We start from the raw sequence: 21,609 nt of genomic DNA, 5'->3' as shown, positions 1-21,609 counted from the left end.
CTGTGTGACAGCAAACCCAGCCCAGCAGAACTCAGGTTTTTACAGAGACTCTGCAGAGCCAGCATTTAACTGAAAAAACAAAGTTGTCACAGAACTGCATTTTAAAAAATAAAGGTTTGTGTTTCAGACTTGCATTATTGTTTTCCTTCCCAGGCCAGAGGCAGTGCAGTATTTCCAAAGTCACACTGGAATACAACACTGAAATTGCCGGTCAATTAAAGGATCGTTATCTGTCTGCCAGAGCTGCAGCATTGGGTGTCACTCGGGTGTGGATCTGAGAGCAGTGCAGGGAGGTCACAGTGACAGCCCAGCCCTGGCTGTGCCTCTGAGACACCAAACACATCCCCACATCAACAAACACAGCGTTGGCAGGCAACTTGACTTTAAAAGCACATTTTAGTATAAATACTATATTTATTAAATATCTTTACAATTTATTTAAATGTATTTACAGAACTATTCCTGCATAAGTTATACCTCAGACATGAAATTCACATAATTGCCTCTTAGGTAAGCATAGATGATAGTCTCATTTTAACAGCAACAAAAAAGCATCCTCAGATACAGACTTGCTCAGATTTGCTTCATTGTTTCAGCTATCTTTGTCAGAAACTACTGCATACAGTCGGGTTCTCCACACAGCAGCTGCTCCTCCCCTGGAGAAAGGAATTCCCTTTCCAAGAGAGGGACATTCCAGCACTAAATCCTCCCATCCCCACCAGATCACCACCTCTCCCTTCCCCTCGGCTCACTTGTAACAGCCTGGTCCCAAATCTACTTTTTGGTTTGGTTTTGTTTTCAGCCTGAAAAAGGACTTTTAGGACTGTATGTCGCAGCTCTCCCAAAGATAGCCAGGAAAGTAGCAAGGAACCACAGAGCTTTTCCAATTCACCACATCCTCCCCTGCTCCACCCCAATCCCTGCGGTGGCTGCTGCAGCAATCCCAGGTGCCTGGGGGACAGAGCTCCTGCTGCTCCTCCAGATCCCTGCTCCCAACCCAGCAGCTCCCCAGACAAACCACAGCCCTCTGCAGCAGCTCCAAGCCAGCCCAAGTCAGGGAACACCTTTCTTGTACATTCCTCTCGTGACCATTCCCACTAACCTAACCCTTAGCAAGTGTTACTGCTCCATGCATTGCTGGGAATTATTTTGGATAGGATGGGCCCTGTCATTTCCTTCTCCAAAGATCACTTGTGCGCAGACAGCGTTAAGTTCATAGGAAAAAAATCAGGTTTGATATGTTCAGAGTGCACGTCTTAAAAAAAACCCAAAACAATCAAGCATGTGATAAAAATATCAATTCTTTATAATACAGTATTGCTTTATAAACAGATGGAAAAGCTAAAAGCTTTACTGGTCTTTGGTGTGCCCGGTGAGGGAAAAACTCATGATTTGTAAATCAAAACCCAAATTTGTTCTTTATTTTAAAAAAACCCAACAGGTCATGGTGTGATATGAGGCAAACGGCTTTGTGGATACACACAGGGAGCACGCCCGGCCCCGGGGGAGCAGGAATTCGGAATTTGGGAATTCCAGACCCTCTGACCCGCACAGGTCCCCAGGGAAAGCCTGGAAAGCCGGGAAGGGGAACAGGGAGGGCTGGGGACGGTGCTGAGAGCAGAGAACAGCCCGGGGCCACGGGGGCGTCGCCTGAAGGGAAGGGCAAAGGGAAAGAATTGATCAAATCTGCTCTAATCCAGAAGCGTGCGAGTAAATACTGGATAAATGTAAAGACGGCCGGAGTCGGGAGAGAAAGGCCCCTCCCAAACAAGAAACAAAGCCCTGTTCTGCATGTGAATACATTCCTCCAAGACAGCCAGAGACAGCTTGTTCAGGTTAAAAACAACAAGGACTGACAGGTTGTGCAAAGTTCTCCACCACTCACTGTTCGTGTGTTGCAAAACTAATTAATTTTTCTTCATTAATATAATTCCTCCCCATACCCTCACCAAAATCCTATTTTGGTCAAGTTAGGGTAGTTAAGGCATTTTGACGAGTAATTACAAGGTGATTTAAAGTAGATATCTAACATTATGCCAATTGAGGAATAGCAGATAAATTACTGAAGAGCTCCCAAATTAATCACTTATTATAAATGAAATGCCTGTTACAAGCATGATGCACTGAAATATAGTAAAATGACATGTACATGGTACATGTTAAATGACCTTAAATAAAAGCTTGACATAGTTACGCAAATATACAGTACAAGTCCACAAAAATTCTTTAAACAAGTTGAGGTAACCTCAAACTTAAACAGTTTTAATACAATAAACCAGGTAGTAAAAATCTCCTCTTGAGAGCAGGTAAGATTCCTTACTGACCAAGTTTAACTGCACTCACCTAAACAGCAACATTACCCGACTTTTTATATATAAAAACATGGCTTTAATTTATTTCTACATACTTCTCTACCAGCAAAAAAGTTAATGAAAAACTGACCAAAAATATATATATCTTTACAGCTCTCAGCTTTCATATGAGCCTCAGGAAAGGAAAAAGGAAAGCTGGCTGGAAAAGGGGGGACAAACGTGAGCTACTGTCATTGAAAAGGAAATGTCATATTGCAAAGTGGCTGTTAGATAACTGTAAACATCATTAAGGATCACTGAAACCCCTAAACTTTAGTTAAATTGAAATGTAAGCTTTGCTGATTATTCATTAAGTTTCCATTTTCGTACTCACTGCTGCTGCTGCAGCAGAAGCAAAGAGGTTCCTGTTTGAGTCAGAAAGGATCAACTGGACTTAAACTGGTGCAGCATATTCTGTTCTACAAGCAAGAGTGGCAATTATTAACACAAATCATGTTTTATATCAACAACAGAATTATCTACCCAAAGTGAAGACGCTCGGAGTTGAGGATGAGCTGTTTTGTGCAACCTCCCACCGCAGCATTTACCATCATCCCACTCTGAGATGGGTTCAAACACTGAAACACCTCAACTGTGGCCAGCTCGGCTGTTTGAGACTGAGCTAGAATTTTTGTTTAAAAAAAATAATAATTATCCACGGCCAAAACATCCAGAACCAGGCCCATTATGGACGAATGATCTGCAGAACTTTTAAGATCACAGTTAAGCACCTGAAATCACAAAACACATTTTGCATCCATATAACTTGAACTAGGTTTGTTTGAAATCTCGTACTAGAAAAGGCTCCTAAGGCTGACACCATGGATGGCAAGAGCAGAATGTTTACAGCAGTTATAAATCTCCTGAAAACCGGAGCTCAGAAACACGAAACCTCGGCTATCACTGGAACAAGACTATGCTTTATGGAACTGGGGCTGTAACACACCCTCAACAACAGCCAACGCTCCTAGAAATAGAGTAATGTGCCCTCGTGCAGAGGTGTTACCTATTGATCTGCTTTGAAAGGTGATCAACCAATTCTGCTCCTTGGAAAGTCACATCTCCAACGCAGCAACGCCGTGGGATGGATCCTCCCCCGTTCCAGACAAGGACTAAGCTCTCAAAGACAAGCTCCAAGCCTTGAGCTTCTCCATCTCTTGCTGGCAGACCAAGACCAGTGGACTACGAGTGGTTCTTAGCAAGGGCCTCAGCTGTGTCTGGGGCCAGGCTCCGGGCTCAGGGAGCCTGGAGCAGCTGGGAAGGAAGGAAGGAACAATCCTGATCCTGCCAGCAGGACACGGGCCGGGGGCTCGGGCAGCGCCAGCACCTCAGTCTGTGTACTCGGCCACGATGGACAGCAGGACGGTGATGTCGTCTGGTTTCCCCCCTGCAAGGGAAGCACAAACCCTCTTAGTGCATCCAACCATGGTGGCTTGTCTTCTGATCATTGTGATATTCCCCATGGAAAGCTCTTCTAAACTGGTTTAAGTGTTCAAAACCTGGTTTGAGCAGACAAACTCAGCCTCCCCCATCTCCTTTCCAAACCGCACTGACATTTAACACAGCACAGAACTTTTAAGCTGCAGTGAGATCAAACTATGAAAAGGAGGTCAGAGCCCTGAACACTGCTGGTAGCTGGCAGAGCACAGAGCCTGTTTTCAGCAGACTCTTTAATAAATGCACAAAACACCTGACACTGCTCTGAGACACGTCAACTGCCATGACACCAGATCTCCTCAGGAATTTCCACTGTAAATCAAATGCAAACACCTCTTTAGCATCTTCTCCAGAACTGTATTACCTCAGGTCTGCTTAAAAGCTACTTAATGTTTTCAATAGTTATTTTGCAATCCTCAACAGCCACAGCAATACACTCAAATCCCAGAGAAATGGCCCAGGAGAGAGGTTTTGTTATGTGAGAAGTCAAACCAATCCCCTGGACTCTGGAGATCTGAAGTTTCATTATTGAGTGAGCCTGGAGCAACACAGAGCCCAGGTGTCACAGCAGCTACCTGAGGAAAGAGGCTTAAGGTTCTTACAGGAAATCCTGCTCTTCTGATACAGACATGAGAACATCTTTACTGGCAGAATTTTATTTATTTATTTTAGTGTAAAATATTGCTAAAAGAAAGGTGTTTGCTTGGGCTCTGGGGTCTGCCAGGTGTTTTGCCAAACCTTTCTAAAGCACAGAAGTAGAACCAACAGAGATATGAATATGAAGATGCCAATGATACAAGGGTTTCAAATTTAAACCATAAAATCATTCCCAAATCTACCAAAGAGTGGGCAAAACCTCAGCTGAAACACAGCAGGGAGACTTTAAAAAAAAAACCCGAATAAAAACTACTCTCACACACCACCACCCACACACCCAATCCAAGCAACAAGTCGAGTACAGGAGTACTGGAGAACTTATATCAGGCAGGATTCCTGGGGCAGGAATGCACAGATTAGATTAAAAATAAAACAATCAGAGCTCTGTGTTCTCCCTGCTCCAGCTGCTTCCCCACAGGAGGCTCCTGCTCTGCCGGGCCTGGGATGGCCTGTGCAGGCCCTGGGGGCTTTGCCAAATCCCACACGGGCTTGGTGCTCTCCTGCCAACCACATTTCCTACTGTTCTGTTTTCCTACAGGGTTTTGGAAGAGCAGAACTCCACTTTGCTGAAGATCTCTCCAAGGCAGCAGCAGTGGAGGAGGAGCAGCTCTTACCTCTGACATTCAATCCATTGTCACAGGCAAACTGTGCAAAGGGTGACATGTACGTGGGGTCATAGGCCAGCTCGTGGGCTTGCTCAGCAATGCTCCGTGCAGTCTGCTGGATGCTCTCATAGTTGGAGTTCTAAATTCATGAGGAAAGAAGTTTATTCTTATTCAGATGTCTACAGAAGCTTTTGTGCTATCTGTGTCAGGTTTGGAGATCCCTCACTGCAAACAGAGCCTTCCCCATTCTTCAGGCTTTGAACGTTGGGTTACAGCTGTGGATCTTCACAAGGGATGGCCAGACATCAAACCCCCACCAGCAGCTTGAGACTTGGGTTTGGAGGATTTCCAGAATTTAGAAATTTAGAACAATACTCAAAGCAGACTAAACCATGTCACCTGAAGGGAACAGGGCATTTGGCAGCTGTCCCTGCAGGGCACCCTGCAAGCCCCTTCCCTCCCTGCCCCAGGCTCTGCTCAAGTATTTGTTTTATCTCAGTGCAAGTTTTGCACCTCTGGCTGTCTCACCCCAGCTGACAAGAGCACCCTTGGGAGAAGAGGCACTTCAAAGTCAGATGAGAAAAATGCACTGAGAGCACACACAGGTTGTGTTTTAAGGACATTTTTTTTTCCTGTTTCAGTAATTCTGCTGCTTTCCTCCCAGGCTTTTCTCACTCAAGCCAACATGAGATACAACCACTGCTCTATTGCCTGTAACCATTTTTAAATGCCTTGTCATTTCAAGAGCCTTCCCTGCAGGTTTGGGAATTAGCAGGCATTTATGTGATTAACTTTTGGCTGAACCTCTTGGGGAACTCCAGTGCCTTTCCCAAACAGGCCAAAAGGTGGAGCTCAGCCTTCTTGCACAAGGGAATTCCAGCTCCTGTGGCCAGCCAGGACACTGCACAGACCAGGCTGTGAGGTGGCTGCAGCCCCAGTGACACATTAGTGACCTGTGGAGCTGCAGGATAAGAGGAGGCCAAATTCTCTTCAAATCACACTGTAATTCTCTTATTTGCATTTCACAGCAGTATAGTTTCCTCAAGGAGTTTATACATATTGATATCTCCTTAAGTGTACTTTCCTTTCTGTAAGTAAATAGCCTGAAGCTAAATGTTCCCAGCCAAGTTAAAATATTTTAATGTATTCTTTCTATTTAAAAAGAACATTTGTGGTCACTAATGCAGAAAAGTTGACAGGATTTGTTTTTTAAAAGAACGTAGAAGATTTTCAAGCACGTGCAACCCACAATTCAGAGAGCCCATACTATGTCAGAATTAATGGTTAGAGAAGCTGAAAGTTATTTTAAGTGTAAGCTCACCCCCAAGTGACTCAGGAGAGGCTTCTCTGTTTTCTGTGAACCTGCACATGCAGTGTGTGGCCAGAGGCAGCACCTGCTATCTCCTCCTTCCCTCCCTCACCAGTTACTGACATGGGCCCAGCTGTCACCTGGGAAATTTATGCCCAAGCTGCTGTTTCTGGATTCAGCCTGGATGCAGATCCAAGAGAAAACCCTCTGGGGTCAATGTCCCTTGCACTGCTCCCATGGGGTATTACCTGCAAAGCCTTTTAAGGACACAGCACTTTGTGATGGGATTTTTTATATAAAACACAAAGGTTTCAGGTATTAGAAGTAAAGGGAGTAACTCCAAAGGTTCAGGAAGCACAAAAGATGTGAGAGTTTGAGGACACAGCCACTCACCTTCAGCTTTTTCAGCTCCTGCAGGATCATGTAGTCAGGCATGTTGTCAAACAGTCCATCTGTGGCTGTCAGGATGATGTCCCCAAGCTGGACATCGAAGGATGTGCTGTCAGCAGCCTCAGGGCTGGGGATGGACACAGGTTAAAGGACTCACCAAAACACCAACCAACCTCCAACAGCACACCCACAGCTGCTGCACTTCACTGCTCCTTGGGGTGTGAGCAAGAGCAAGGATGATCACCCACTGTGCAGCTTTAGCACCAGGAGGGGCAGTGGGGAAAGCCCAGCACAGGCCCTGTGACTGCAAACAGGTCCTGCTCCAGCTCCCACACCAGGATCTGCAGTTAAAATTCCCACATGAACAATCCTGCAAACTAATCTGCTTCAGGAGAGTGTCTCCATGGAAACCAGTAAGCAGAATGGCAGCTCAGGGCTTCCTTCTGCTCATCTTGAAGATGTAAGAGAGTGATACTTGAAAGAACAATTCATAACAGGCCTGGCCCAAACACTTCAGGATTCTGAATCACTTTCTAATTCAATGGAATATGAAACATGCCTGGAAATCACTACCAGGAGACCAGAGTCTGCTGGAATGCTTTAACACATTACACAACACCAGGAGGAGAAAACACCCAGTTTGGGCATGAATGCTGCTGCAAAATCTGATTCTCAGAAGCAAGATAATAACAAACCTTTCATTTTTAAAAGCTCTTTGGGGGTCTGTAAAAAGGAGAAATTGCTGCATCCCAAACCACTGGGCTCTGCCAGAACCCAGAGGAGCTGCTTTGCTCAACTGCTGTGTAGCTTCAGGAAGGCAGATGGATTAAAGATTGCCTGCCCATGGCCATATATAGCCAAATTCATCACTGAACTGGGACAACAAATAAAAAGGACAGGAGAAGCGTTTCTACAAGGAGCACGAGTGCTAATTAACGTCAGGAACAGTGCAGGAACCAGGCAGAAAGCTGTAATCATGATTCAGAGCTGAAGTGTGGGAGCACATTTATCTTGTGCTTTCCTTATTACTGGATGACTCAGATTACTTGGCTTCCCTGACTTCCACTGGACATTATCAATTATCCTTCTGCTTTTTGTTTTTATGGTGTTCCTACTGATAACAAGAGAATCTCAGAAAAGTTAAAGATTTTTTACGGCTCTGGAATTTCAAGGCATCATTTAATTTTAGTCTAATTAAGAGTTTGGATTACTGAAGGGTTCTAATTTCAGAGTCCTACCCTGGCTTCCTCTCAGCAGTTGCAGGGATGAAGAAACAAAACCACACACAAGAATGGTCAGGAGTTTCAACAGCTTAACCAGCGCTTCCAAAAAGAGCTATTTTGAGTTAAAGCCTCAACCTTTGCTGCACCAGCCCTGATACTGCAGAGAATCATTCAGGTTGGAAAATATTCAAGCTCATTGAGTCCAAAATTTCAGCTGCCTACTTCATTCCCTTTATTCCATGGCCACTCTCTGAAGATCTTGTTACCACCTCCTTATACTCAGATGAAGGATATCATTTTAATGAGTGAGACATTTTGAAAGCTCCATTTTAACACATATTTGAAAACTGTTTATTTTTGAGTTCATTTCATATTACTGGTGAGACTTCATAAAGTCAGGATGGATCAGCCTGACATTCCTAAGGGAAGACACAAGAACAAGCCTGCCTTTGAAACAACTCATTTCTGTGAACAGATTGTCCTTTCCTCATACTCTCATTCCCAGCTTGGTGTTCTGCCAAACAGTTTTTTTGCTGGTTTTGGTCAAATACAATATGCTGCTGGAAACAGCAAGTTGGAAACACAAGTTACAGTCACATGTCCCTGTGCTCTATTCTTCAAGCACTTGCAACCTCAGTGCCAAGATATCTAAATTAGCTACTCCAAACAGTCCCAAAGGAGCAGGGGTTGGAACTAAAGCTCTGCTGGGAAGCCCAGCCACTTGTCCACACAGCAGCTGTAGTGGGTGACATCTTCCCATGGATCAGAACAAGCCCATGGCTATGGGAATATGCCACCATGAACAGTCCAATAAACTCAGACTGTGCAACAGGTACAAAGTTAAGCACAAGGTGAGAAATGTTCATGGCACCCACAGAGGGAGGGTGGCAGGTGCAGAACCTGACTGCAGATGTGTTTATATCCTGTGTAGTGCAGCAGAGCCCCACAGCAGCAAAACTGCAACTCTCTGGCAGCTGGTCATGCACACAGATTAAAAATTCAAGTTCCTCTTCCTCCTTACCTGTCACTTAAGACAACTCCTTCTGCTTCTGGTGGAGCTATAGACAGCTGGAAGGGAGTGTTGAAGTAATGCTGCTGCTCGTCGGATCGATGGACGACTTCTCCACCTCTGACCACCAAGAATCCAGAATCTCCCAAGTTGGCTGTATGTAAACGATGACTTGATCTGTCCAGGACTACTATACAAGCTGTGCTGCTCCCTGCAAACACAGTCACTGCAGTCAGCCTTACACAAACTGCTTGCACTCTCACTGATCTGATCAACAGTTCAATTATTTCAACATTCAGCAAAGCTTGAAAGTCAGGAGAAATGGAAATACTCAACAACACCAGAATTAGTATAAAATAAACTAGCAAAATGCTAGAAATCTTTGCAATACAAACTATGATTTTTGTGTAGAATTCACTCTTCCTGCTTTGATTTTGGTAAACACATTATGCTGACAAATACCTGTTTTGTTTGGCTTTATTTACAGTTTTCCATCCCAACATATGTCAGCACATTCTGCTATAGGACCGGATTTACAGAACTCACATAAAATACTGAAATTCCAAAATCATGGAGATAATAGAATTCTAGTAGCATCCATACAATGCTAGGAGCTCTCCACACAGTTTCACTCATCAGCTGTAAATAAACCACACCAATATAGAACTGTTTGCAATTAAGTATTAGGTCTTGCTGCATTTCTCTGCTCAGAACATGAAATGCTTTTCCTCCCAGCCTGGCTCTGCAGAGCTTGCTTCAGGTTTAAAAAATAATAATCCTGTCACATCTTCAGGACACCAAATCTCCCAGTTTAAGAAAAAAAAAAAGTTTCAGAGATCAATACTACTCCAAATTGAAGTAATAGCAGAAACATGATGTCAACTGTGCTTGGAAGTATCCCAGCCATGCTTGAGGGCACTGAGGAATTCTCCATTCATCCACTGGGAAGGAGCCACCAAGAGTGCTTGGTTGCAAGCCACAAAAATGTTGTATTGCAAAGAAACCCAAAGTCCTTCACAGCAAACAGCAATCACTCAATTCTGCAAACAGGACAGCACAGCACAGCCACCAAAACCCCTTTCAACCCCCAAGAGGGGGAAATAAGCTACAGCACTTCTGCCCCTATCACCAGCTCATCAACTGTCTTCACCCTCTACCCTCATGTTCTTCCAGCAGGATTTTCCAAGCACAGCTCCATGTTGGACAGACCCCAAGCTTGCAGTGAGCAAAGCCTGGGATCAGGCTTGCTAGTGCAGAAGTCCAGCTGGCTCCAGGCATTGCCTGTTCCAGACAATTCCCTTTCTAATACAAAGAGTCCCCTGCAATGCACTTGCCCTGAATCTGTTCTCTAGGGAACACACAGGGCCTTCCCCATCTTTAATGAATGTTAAGTCAAAGCAGTATCTCTAGAAAAAAAAAAAAAATCTGATTTTATATGTGACAGTGTCCAAGACTGTGCTGCAACACAAGAGTGATTCAATACATGGCAGTTTCCTCCCATTTCAGTTTTATTTTATAATATTTGCTGGATTCAATCCTGATGAACCAAGTATCCAGGCTTAAAGCACAACAGCAAGGAGAAGTTACAGCCTAATGAATCCTCCTTAATGAAGTCTTCTCCTGTCCCTTTATTTTAAATAAACTCCAAATGCTTATTGCTGTGGTAATTCCAAGGTTTTATTCCTCCTTCTAAAAATATTGTTCTCAGCTAAAGGAGAAACACTAAGGATCATTAGTTTCAAATTCTAACTCTATTAGCAGAGTGTAACCAGGAGGCCATGTGTGGAATGCAGATCTTGTGACTCAGCACACGCTGCTTTTCAGCACTGCAAAGGTCAAGCCCAGCCCAGCTCTGTCTCCAAAGGCACAGGCAGAGCTCTCAGTGCCCCACTTTGCAGCTCACTTACAGCTCCACCTGCTTTGCACAAATAAGCACCATTCAACACACCAAATCCTAATGTCATTACTGACCACTGCTATTTTGGTGACACTTAAGGTCACTCCTGAGGTTCCAACCTATTCTTTCGGTGTATAATGCAAGAACATCTGCTCCCAGCTCAGCAGAGCAGTTAAATATAGCTCACACAGCACTGCTCTGGCACAGGAGATAAGGTCAGGTGAGCTGCCTGCATTTTGTGCAGGGCAAACATTTTCTTGGTGCAGAAGAGGTCTCATGGCCTTTAGAGAAGTGGCCCCTTGGCAGAGCTGTCAGCTGAGACCAAGTGTGGCCTCTCTATCTGCCCCCAGTCCCCAGGCAGCTGAATGCCCTGTGTCCCATCAAGGCTGACACAGAATATGTGAAGCATCTACTTCAGCTGGCCTTCAGAAAGGTCTGTAATGAATCCCCCCACAAAGATTTATAAAAATAATGCTACCAGAGATTGTATGATATGAACTACTCAAGTCAACAAGCTGAGGTTTCAGTCCACTGGACATAAAAGGCAAAGGGAGCTGAGTTAAGGCCAGGAATGAGCAGAACTACATCCAAACATCCTCAGAAAATATTTCTCCTTGCATAACTGAGGCAGAAAGCCACAACCAGTACCACAAAGAGTTTTCAGCAGAGAACAGTTATTTATACATATAAAATACAGAGTGAGCACATGTGCACAGCATGTTTCACTGCAGAACTCGCTCTGCAAACTCTGAATTCACCCTTCCCACAGAGAGCCTTTTATTTTATATATAAATACACACACATCAACACTCTCTGCAATACCAAATTAATTAAAACAGTTTTAGAGAAAATAAGGATGCCACCAAGGCAACTGCATTTTTATGTTTTCAGCTAATTAGGAGAAAAAAATTGCCTGCAAATTTGCTGCAGACAATGACAAGAGACTCAGGCATCCTTTAGTAAGCCCATGTGTAACACACAACCCAGACTGAACTGACATCTTTTTGGTGTCTTACCAAGCAAAGGTACTTTGTTCTGCAGCAGCTCACAGTAGCCTGCAGTGAGAATTCCAACAGGATTGCTTGGAACAAACCGTCCTTCTTTCACTAAACGTTCGCACGTCCGCATGAGAGTCCCTGAGAACTGAGAAGGGTCAACCCCGTAGTCTCTCCAGCCACCAACACCATCTGCCACCCCTGCAAGGAAACACAAAACCACTGTTACCTCAACAGAAATGGTTTTCAAAACAAGGGCTTTAATTATTTACATCACTTATGATATTCAGTAACTAAAAGGTAGGATATGGCACCTGTCGGGAAAACATTTTTGATTAACAAAGAAATTTATGAGTATTTGCGTTGCTGGACAAATCTCCAAATATCACCTGAAATGCTGAAAGGAAGGTGAAAGTCTAAGGCTGAGAATGAGGAGGGTGACTCCACTAGAGAAGAAATAATGGGATATTTGGGGGTAGGTGGGGATTCAATCCCATTAGCCTCTCATCAGTCCATTAAAAAGGAAGAGGTTTAATTAATGTTAAAAGTGAAGGTCAACATTTTAACTAGTATAGAACAAATGACACAGAAACTCTTCCTGCTATTCAGCAGCACATTTTTTTTCCTCAGACTACCTCCTCATATGAAGGACAATGACTTCTATTTGATGCTCTCAATTTCTGTAGAAAATAAATCTCCATCTTACAAGTGTTTTCCAAAACCCATGTAACCAACACAATGCTGGGACCTACCCCTTTCAAGGACAGTCTGTTGCTTACAGCTTCAGCCAAGCAAGAGAATGAAAACTGACTATGATCCAGAGATAAATAACCTGGATATCAGAAAATTAAACCAATTCTGCCAAAGCCTGGGAAGCTTCTAAGCAACAGGGAAAACAGTGACTGTGGTCATGGAAAAGGGGTGAGCAGAGGGAGGTGAGCAGCAGACACATTTTCTGCTGGTCATTCGGTTCAAGAGCTTTGAACTTCTTCCAATTGTCTAAATGATAAAAGCAAAATACTGCTGAAGGTATTATTTGAGATTAGAATGTTACAATGTGGAAATTTTTCCCAAAATGGTTTTGATCCTCAGCATGGGACAAACCATTTCAAGCAGAGATTTCCAAAACATAGTACATCTGAAATATGTTGATGATAAAAGCACAAAAAGTGAACTTCAGTGCTCAGATTGTGCTGAAGGACAGTCTCCTCATGAAAAAAAAACCCCACTCTTATCAAAGGCATGAAGATGTGAGTGAGAAGATAAAAGTCAATTTCCTCATCTCCAAACGCCCTTCACACGGGACATGGTGTGAAACTGAGACGGAAGGTTTAGAGCCGACCTTGGCGTGAACTATAATCTGACAGGAGGTTATCACCAGATTCTGAACAGCCTATCAACATTAATCAGATTTCTCCCCTAAAATAGTTCACAACCTTTTGGACACCTGCTTTGCCCCTGTGTTTCCTCAGAAGAATGTTACAGAAATGCAGGTCTCTGCATTCACCTCTTTGAGCAGGCCCTGGGAAGAAGTTCAATGCAAAAGCACTCAGCATTCTCAGAAATGACTTTTCTAGATTCTTCAAGAACAGATTAATCCTCTCCCTACAGGTGTCACAACCTCAGGTTAATAGTGGATTAACCCTTTGCCTTCTGCTGTCACACAGACATGTCTAGAAGAAGAGATCATAAAGGAAAGGTTCTAGATCTGAAATTTGAAACTGAAACCCAGCTTCAGGTAAAAACAATGGTGCTTTATGTGAAGTTACCAGATAAACATTTTTCTTCTTCCTTTTAAAATGAACACAGCCCAGATGTATTTCTGCAGTGCTTCACTGACAGAGTTAATGCAATGAAAAGATGTTTGACAAATACTGCCCAAAGCTCTTGGCTCCCAAGGCAGTTACAAAGAAAGCTCAGCAGAAGTTACAGAGTTCCCTCAAGCGATCCAAAAAAATCCTTTCACATCAGTGATGGGAAACACTGAAACACAAACACTGCTCAGAAACCACCACAGCAAACACCTGAGAAGGTCAATTATCAAAACCTATTCAATTTTTAAAGGAAAAATGAGTATACCCTCTGACTTTCTTTGTTCATTCTTACTGCAGGCAGGAAATGTGAATCCATGATCATGGCAGCACCCTTCATACCCTGAGTCATGCACTGCCTTGGTCTGTCTGCCTTCCTGACTGCTTTTTGCAAGCTATGAACAGCTTTAAGCTGTCTGCCAGTGCCTTCCAAAGCAATCACCCTCCAGACATTGCCCAGCTTTGCTTGGTGCCACACCTGGGAGGACAGACAGACAGACAGACAGACCCCAGAGCACAGGACAGCTCTGCTGGCTCCCACTGCCCCTGAGCTGACACAACCACTGCACTCAGGAGCAGCCCCAGGGACTCCCCACAGTGACACCTCCACATCCCCCAGCAGCTAAACTCCATTTCCTGGCCTTGCCCCAAATGGAAAAGGTGGGTTTATAAAGGTTTGGGGTCAAGCCTTTAATCATCCTGTCCTACCTTCAATAAGGTTTTAAAATAAACCCAGCACCTTTACATTCTACAATCTTTGTAAACTGAAGAGTTTCACGTGGGAAAGGAATATATGATTTTGGAATAGTTTAAGTAAACTGCTACTGAAATAGATGAAATGTAAATGAGAATAAAGTTTAAGTAAACTTTGTGCTATTTTACATGCAGCAAACAAGGAGTAAAACTCAAGCTGTAGCAAAAGCTAAAAATTCAGCTTTGATTAATGCCAGGTTTTCCCTCTGTCATCAAAAGAAAATTCAAAGGTGTTGCTATTGGCAGGATCACTCCCAAGGATTAATGCCAAGCTCTATTTATATATGTAATACCTTTGCTTTCATCCAAGAAAAAAATAAGGTATATATTCAAAATAATTACCTTTTCAACAAATGCTAAGGTTTTCCTTTGAGCCATAAACCAATGTATTCCAGTAGTAACCATGTTATAAATCAGGAATCACAGGACATTTAAGACAAACTGCATGGCTGAGAACTGCTGAAATTGAACTGGGGTTCAATTGGGTGGGGTTTTTTTTCATTCATGTCATACAGTAAATGAGAAAATTTTATAGGAAGAAGATTTCTGTGGCTATTCTTCCCTGTTCAAGCCCATGCAGAAATTACACAAACATCCACGTGACAGTGCAATGCCTGCAGCCAGATGAACTGCCATTGTAAATAAAGCAATTGAAAATTTCACAATAAATTACTTCAAAAGAATAAATACTTCTCAAGTATTTAACTGTAATTACAGAATCTCAGAGTTAACACTCCACTACATTGCCTTGTGCTGGAAAATACAGAAATATGCCTGCCAGATAAAATACTTGCTGCATGTGTCAATCCAAAAACTGACTTTTTCCAACTCTTCAAAGATTCAGAAAATCAAAATCTCTCTCAGAGAAACACCTGTCAGGAAGTTACAAGACAAAGCACAAATGACTGATGCTGCAGCACTGAAACTAAGCCAGAAAAGATGCTGGTGATGAAACCTATTAAAGCTGATTTCAAAATGTTAAAAGCACCAGGGATAAGATACCAGCTGAAATGCAAATGTGAAGTTGTTTTGCCTGCCAGCACACGAGTTCCCTGCAGAAGCCCAGGGAAAAGCAGCCAGTGCTGAAAGCAGCAATATCTGCTTTTCACCACTCACTTGTGTGAGTGAGATCCAGGTGTTCTGCTTGGCTCACAGCAAATATAAACTGAACAGCCTGAAAGTTCATAACAAAGCCCTGATAGTGATCAAACTCTGTTTAGTATAAATAAAGTTATGAGGGGCAGTGTTGGTTAGCTGGCAAATTAACCTGCCCATGGTCAGAGTCCAAAAGTACCTGCCCCAAAAATCTCTTGAGAGCTGGATATTTTGAAATACTGCATCAGCCAAGAATAAAAAAATCACACAGAGAAGCACCAGGCAGGCACAAGTGTGTCAGCAGCAGCTACTTTTGCATGCAACCACAACTAACTTCTTAAGGCACTCCACACATCCTACTGAACTTTCAATTTCTTGAGATCCTTACCTGAAATAGCAATGAATCACTGCTAAAAGAACATCAAAAGGATACATTTATAACTGAACTTTGCATCAAATACAAAGGCTAAAATGGTTAAAAAGTGCAATGAGCTGCACCACACAAGTTTGAAATATAGCACCTAGTATTTGTCAACATCAGAACTGAGATAAAGTGATAACATTTCTTGTTTTATCAGTGATGGGGTAAATCACACACCTAGACAAGTCCAGTGCTCAAAGCCAGCACTGACCCTCTCAGCAGCTTCCCTGGATCTGTCAGAGACAAAGGGTGTCTATCCCCCCTGAAGATTTTGACACAGAAATAACCCAGTTAAACACAAACATCTAAGGGCAGTTTGTGTGTGACTGCTAACAAGTTACAGAAGGAAAGGTTACTTATTCACACTGTTACAGTAAAACTTAAACTACCCTAGCATGAAACAGAAAGGTTCTGGAAGAGTAACTGGGTGAGCAAAAAGCAAAGGCAAAGTGAGCAATGATCTTGAGGAACAAACTGAAGGAGAAACATAAAACTGGAAACATTAAATTGTGCAGCTGCTCCCAGAATAAAGCAACAATTCCTTTTATCTTTTTCTCACCTCTACAACAGCACACTTGTTTCTGAAGCAGATTTTTACCAGGTAGATTTCCTCCCTATTTTACTGAAGTCTGAGAAATCACTCAATGCATTTGGGACACTCCAGGAGAACACTAAACTATAAATTATTTCTGCAGGTGTTATAAAAAAATTCCCTAGTTACAATTACCTAATTTCTCAAAGTGTTCAGTGACTGCAGAACTGCTGAGGAAGGACAGGTACTGGGGGCAGACACTGCAATAAATCCATGCCAGCCTGACCCATCTCAGGCTCAGTTTTCAAAGCATGGATGAACCAGAGCAAAGAGCAGGAGATTTTTCCAGTGCTCCCTATGGTATAGGTGTGATTAACCCTCACCTCCTGCACTGTGCTCAGCTTTGTTGTTTCCCTCTGATTTCTGACAGAACCTGCTCTTCCTTCAGGCCAAGATCTGTGTATGAATGGAAAACTGGCTGCCATCACCAAGCATCTCTAGCATTTAGTTAAAACTAATGTGCAGCTGGAAATTCTGACCTGGACACTTGTGTGCAATGTCCTTGTAGAAACTGTGAGAAAGAAGAATAACCAGATAGAAATTTCAATCTCAGAGGTTACATTCAATGCAGCTCAAGACAAGAAAGTCAGTGACTGTTAATGGGATGGTTGCCAATCTCTGGTTTCCCTACAAATGCCAGCACTGATGCTCCCACGTTAAACAGATTTCCTGTGCCCTGTTACTAACAAAGACACGTGTGCAGCCCTGCAGGTCTCTGCCTGCTGCCTCTCAGGCACCCTGAGCTCTGTCTCACACAGTAGGTGAAAGGTGACTCCAAGGGAGGAGGGCGATTCTCGGCTCCTTTAGTGTGATAAGTTGTGATAAGGCAGCAATCTCTTTAATAGGTATGATACCAAATAAACCACTTAACATAGTCCTCTACAACCTTCAGGCGTCCGAGGAAGGATCCCTCCCTCCTCCACAGCTGCCACAACAACCTTGACATTTCATCTACAAATCCTTTTAGGTGTTGAAGTTTGATGACAATGACACTAACAATATTCCAGGGCTTTGTCACTTTGCAGTTTTACCTACCTCCTATGCAAGCTGCTGACAAATTTTTCAAACCAAGTGCAGTTCCTTTCACTTCAGAGTAACTACCCTGCAGCACCCAAACACTCCCCCCCAGCCCCAAATAAACTAAAAATCAAGATTTGCAGCAAATAGAACAACTATCGAATTTGAAATTTGCAGTGAACAAAGAGTTTCCTGCTGCCAGACAGTTTTTCCTTACTCCTGGGAGACAGAAATAGTTTGGAAGAGTCAAGTCACACTGGCTACACCCAAACTTGTACCCAGCAGAGACATTGTATAAGTGATGCTGTCACGGGATGCGCATTGGCTGCTGCAATGTTTCAATAATGAGTCACACAACAGCTTGGAAAATCCATAAAAAACGAGCAAAGAAAGCAGGAGCCTGATAAGGCCACAACAAGAAAAGGCAGATCTCAAAATTAAGGAAAAATCACCAGCATGTGACACCTCAAAATTTCTAGAAGTGAAAATCTTGGCTTTAATGTTTATTTTTGGTAAATTAGTAAAATGGCTATAAAACTGTTTCATTTTAAAAATCTGGCTTGTTCCACATGTAGTAAAAATCCTACTTGCATGCTAATGAGAAAAAACAGATGTGTCAGAGTTTTGGTTTTCAACTTCGAAAAAAACCAGTATTTCTGTCCTCAAAAGTTCCAAAGGCATCAGACATGAAACAGCACAGAATGTCTCCCAAATCTCAGTGAGAGATTTCAATACTCTGAGGATCTGAACACCCAAGACACTGGCAATGAATGAACAGAAAAGTACATCGTGGTACAAGCAGCAGAGAAAGGAAACACAGGCCTAAATTGTAAAGCTCTAGAGATTAACATTAGCAGCAAAGCCATTTCATTTCCTTAGGGTGATCCCCAAGGAAAAACTCCTGTTCTGAGCTTCTTGTTTCTCCCTGTGCTCAGAATGGGAAGAAAACACGCAAAATTGACAGCTATGTTCCAGATAAAAGCAGAAATGAGAGACAAAAGCCCCAAGGAATCAAGTACACCAGTAACAGGCCTCATCAAGCCTTGAACAACTATGGAAGGACTGGAAATAACCTGAATTTTCTTCAGCTTTCTGCTGATCTTACTGTGAAAGGATAAAGCTCAGACTACAAGACACTGCTAAACATTCAGCCTTTGAACTATACAGCACACATACAACAAAAGAAGTGTTTAGCATTTTGATTCTGCTATAAACATCTGCCAAGGCAACTCTTGTTTGACCTAAGAAAATGAATCCCCAAGCACTCCTGCCAAAGGCTGGGAGTAGTTCTTTCACTGCTCCACCACACCCAATCCATCCCACACAGGCAGGCTTTCCATAATACACTGCTCCTAGAGAAGCCTGGCACAAAGGAATTCCACATTAATTATCTGGCCTGCCTTTGTCACTGATGACTACTCACTCCAAGTGATACACTTGAAATTTACTGTGTCAACTGTTCACTGTGGCTCAAACCACATGAACCTCTTCCTTAAATGTCAAGAATTTCAGTTTGAAACCCAACAGTGCAGCTCAGGCAGTTTTGTTGAGGTGCACAGTTAGGCACTGAGGTAGCACAAAATTTATGAGGGTCTTGAAAAAAAAAATAAATTAAGGAATCTTAGATTTGTGATGGGAATAAGAGGAATTGAGGGCAGGAAAACATTGGTGGTGCTGAAACTGTCTCTGCAGCAGTGCAGAAGGGCTGGCTGAGACAGTAAAGAGATGATCCCAGCAGCAGAAACTGGGAGAAAACTACTGTGTTTGTAAACCTGAGAGCTACATACAGATGAAGAAGAAAAAGCATCAAGTTAGAAGCATCAAAACCCACCTGAACATTTCTGCTTTTGCAGAAAGTACAGAGATTTTGGGTTTTCAGTATGTATATTAAAAAAGCAATAAAGAAGTGACATAAAAATAGCTTTACCAGGGGGAAATCCAAACATCAAACAAACCAGCAGGTTTTCTATTTAAATTATTTGCTTCTTGGTACTTGAGGCATCCTGGTCTGCTGCTCTCTTTGCTGTTGGATCCTTAAGTGGAGCTACAATCCTGTTTGTTTCCAAGTTGCCATGAAAATTAATGCAAAGACCAATTTAGAAATGCAACTCTCTGTTGACTCCAGAAGGAACACAAGACAAACTGTAGGTCCACATGAAATAATTACCAAATATGGCCAAAACCCCCTAAACATCATCAAAGGAGGCTAAATCTGTCCCTTCCCCACACAGAGTCCACTTCAAAGAACAGGAGATGCTGCATTTCTCTTAGGGGCAAACACCAATTGCTCAGTTATTTATCAGTGCTGGCCTAGCATGAACTTTAAAGGCAGCCAGGGTTAGTCACATGCTAAAGGAAGGATGTCCAACAGCTAATTCTAATCCTAAAAAGTTTATCTGGAAGAGGCACCACAGAGAAGATGCAAAGTGTCTAAAATGCACCCACCAACCTTCCACATCTTGAAAGCTGTGGCATCACTCTTACAGTAACAGCTCCCTTGAGAATAAGCAGCAATAACTGTTACCTAGCACCAACTTGCAGCTTCCTGAGGAAAAACGTCTGGGCTCTGTTAAATGGCAACTAAGTTACAATGACTGAAGAACCACCAACCAAATCCACAGCATGAGACAGCACAGTGCAGCCCTACCGGTTTAAAACAAAGAAATGCAAAAAAAAAATAAATCCAAGAAACCAAAAAAAAACCCCTAAACACAGACAGGGGAAGGGAGGAGGAAGCTTCCTTTTAATTGTCAAAGTTTTGGTGAAAATTTGCTTCTGGCAGTTATACCACTCCTAACCTGTGCAGTGTCAGTCAGCCAAATTCAACCTTGATCAGACAGGAGAAAGGTCAAAGCACTGTCAAAAGCAATTGCTGCCCATAGTCTGAAGATTCTACTGATTATCCATAATTATTCACTGCTTCTAAAATTTGAACCCTTAAGATTCATTTCGCCTGCGATTCTAACCCGGAGAGGGCAATCAGGCCAGAACAAACAACGAAACTGAAGTTTGACATTTGATTCCAGTCTCAATGTCACTCTGCCTTTCACTTGACAAGGACATTGCACGCGTTAAAATCAGGAAGTGCCTGTTCGAGTGATCTTGTCTTTTTGAATGCAATGCATGTACACGGGCTCGGTTAGGTTTTAAAGACAGAAAGTGAAACGCACCAGGAGCTGCTTCTCTGAGTTTTGGAGGCACCAGGCCGGGCCAGGACACCCGGCACACACAACCCCCCATGCCAAAGGCGGGCAGAGCCGCAACAAAGAGCCCGACAGCTTCTTCGGGAAGCTAAAAAAAGCGAACTCATGGTGACACTGACAGGCAGAAGCAGCTCCTTTGTCTGAGTCTGGGGTTGAGCCGCTCGCCATGTGCGGCTCCGGGAAGGAGCGGGGAGGTGACACCGCGAGGCCGAAGCCACCTCAGCCCCCGGCCCGGCCACTTACCCAGCACATCGGCGGTGCGGTGCCGCGCCACGAAACAGGCGTCATCCCCGTAGCACATGCCTTTCTTGAGGATGCCCTTGCGGAAATCTTTGCCGAAGCCACAGCTGGCCGTCACCAGGCTGTAGTCGCGGGAGTCCGTCTGCGAGAGGCCGCCCAGGACTGCCCGCGCCACCAGCCTGCCGTAGGAGAGCACCGAGAACATGGCGTGGGGCGCCCAGCAGCCGAGCGCCAGGAACGCGGGGATCCACCGGCGCAGCCGCCTCCTGCCCGCCGAGCGCCCGCCGCAGGGCGCCAGCCTTCCTTCCCCTGCCCGCCGGCCCGCGCCGCCGCTGCGAGCCCTGCGCCCCGCGGAGCCGCGTCCCTCCGGCTGCGCTGCGCTTCACCCGCCCGCGCTGCCCCTCACGGCCCGCGCGCTGCCCCTCACGGCCGGGCTCACCGCCACCCCCCCACCACCCCCCGAGGGGGGCTGTGCCAGCTCCCCGCTGCCCGCGGAGCTCTCGGAGCTCCCTCCGGGCTCGCTCCTCGCCGCCCGCGGTGCCCGGTCAGAGACGCCCGCGCCGCCCCCGCGCCCTGCCACCCGCCGCCGCCGCCATCTTCGCCG

General features: G+C 44.1%; 1 protein-coding gene across 1 annotated transcript; it reads right to left on the bottom strand.

The window, feature by feature from the left end:
* Positions 1-394: 394 nt before the first annotated feature.
* Positions 395-21,609, bottom strand: PPTC7 (protein phosphatase targeting COQ7). Its single transcript, XM_079322722.1, has 6 exons — positions 21,009-21,609; positions 11,895-12,074; positions 8,994-9,192; positions 6,753-6,876; positions 5,060-5,189; positions 395-3,738 (listed from the first exon to the last, which is right to left on the bottom strand). Exons 1-6 carry the CDS (start codon positions 21,208-21,210, stop codon positions 3,680-3,682), a joined length of 894 nt encoding a protein of 297 aa, XP_079178848.1. The 5' UTR covers positions 21,211-21,609; the 3' UTR covers positions 395-3,679.

The sequence above is a fragment of the Erithacus rubecula genome (assembly GCF_903797595.1).
Source record: "Erithacus rubecula genome assembly, chromosome: 19".
Classification (NCBI taxonomy): domain Eukaryota; kingdom Metazoa; phylum Chordata; class Aves; order Passeriformes; family Muscicapidae; genus Erithacus; species Erithacus rubecula.
The sequence above is the reverse complement of the archived record's forward strand: the minus strand, read 5'-3'. Positions and strand labels throughout refer to the sequence as shown.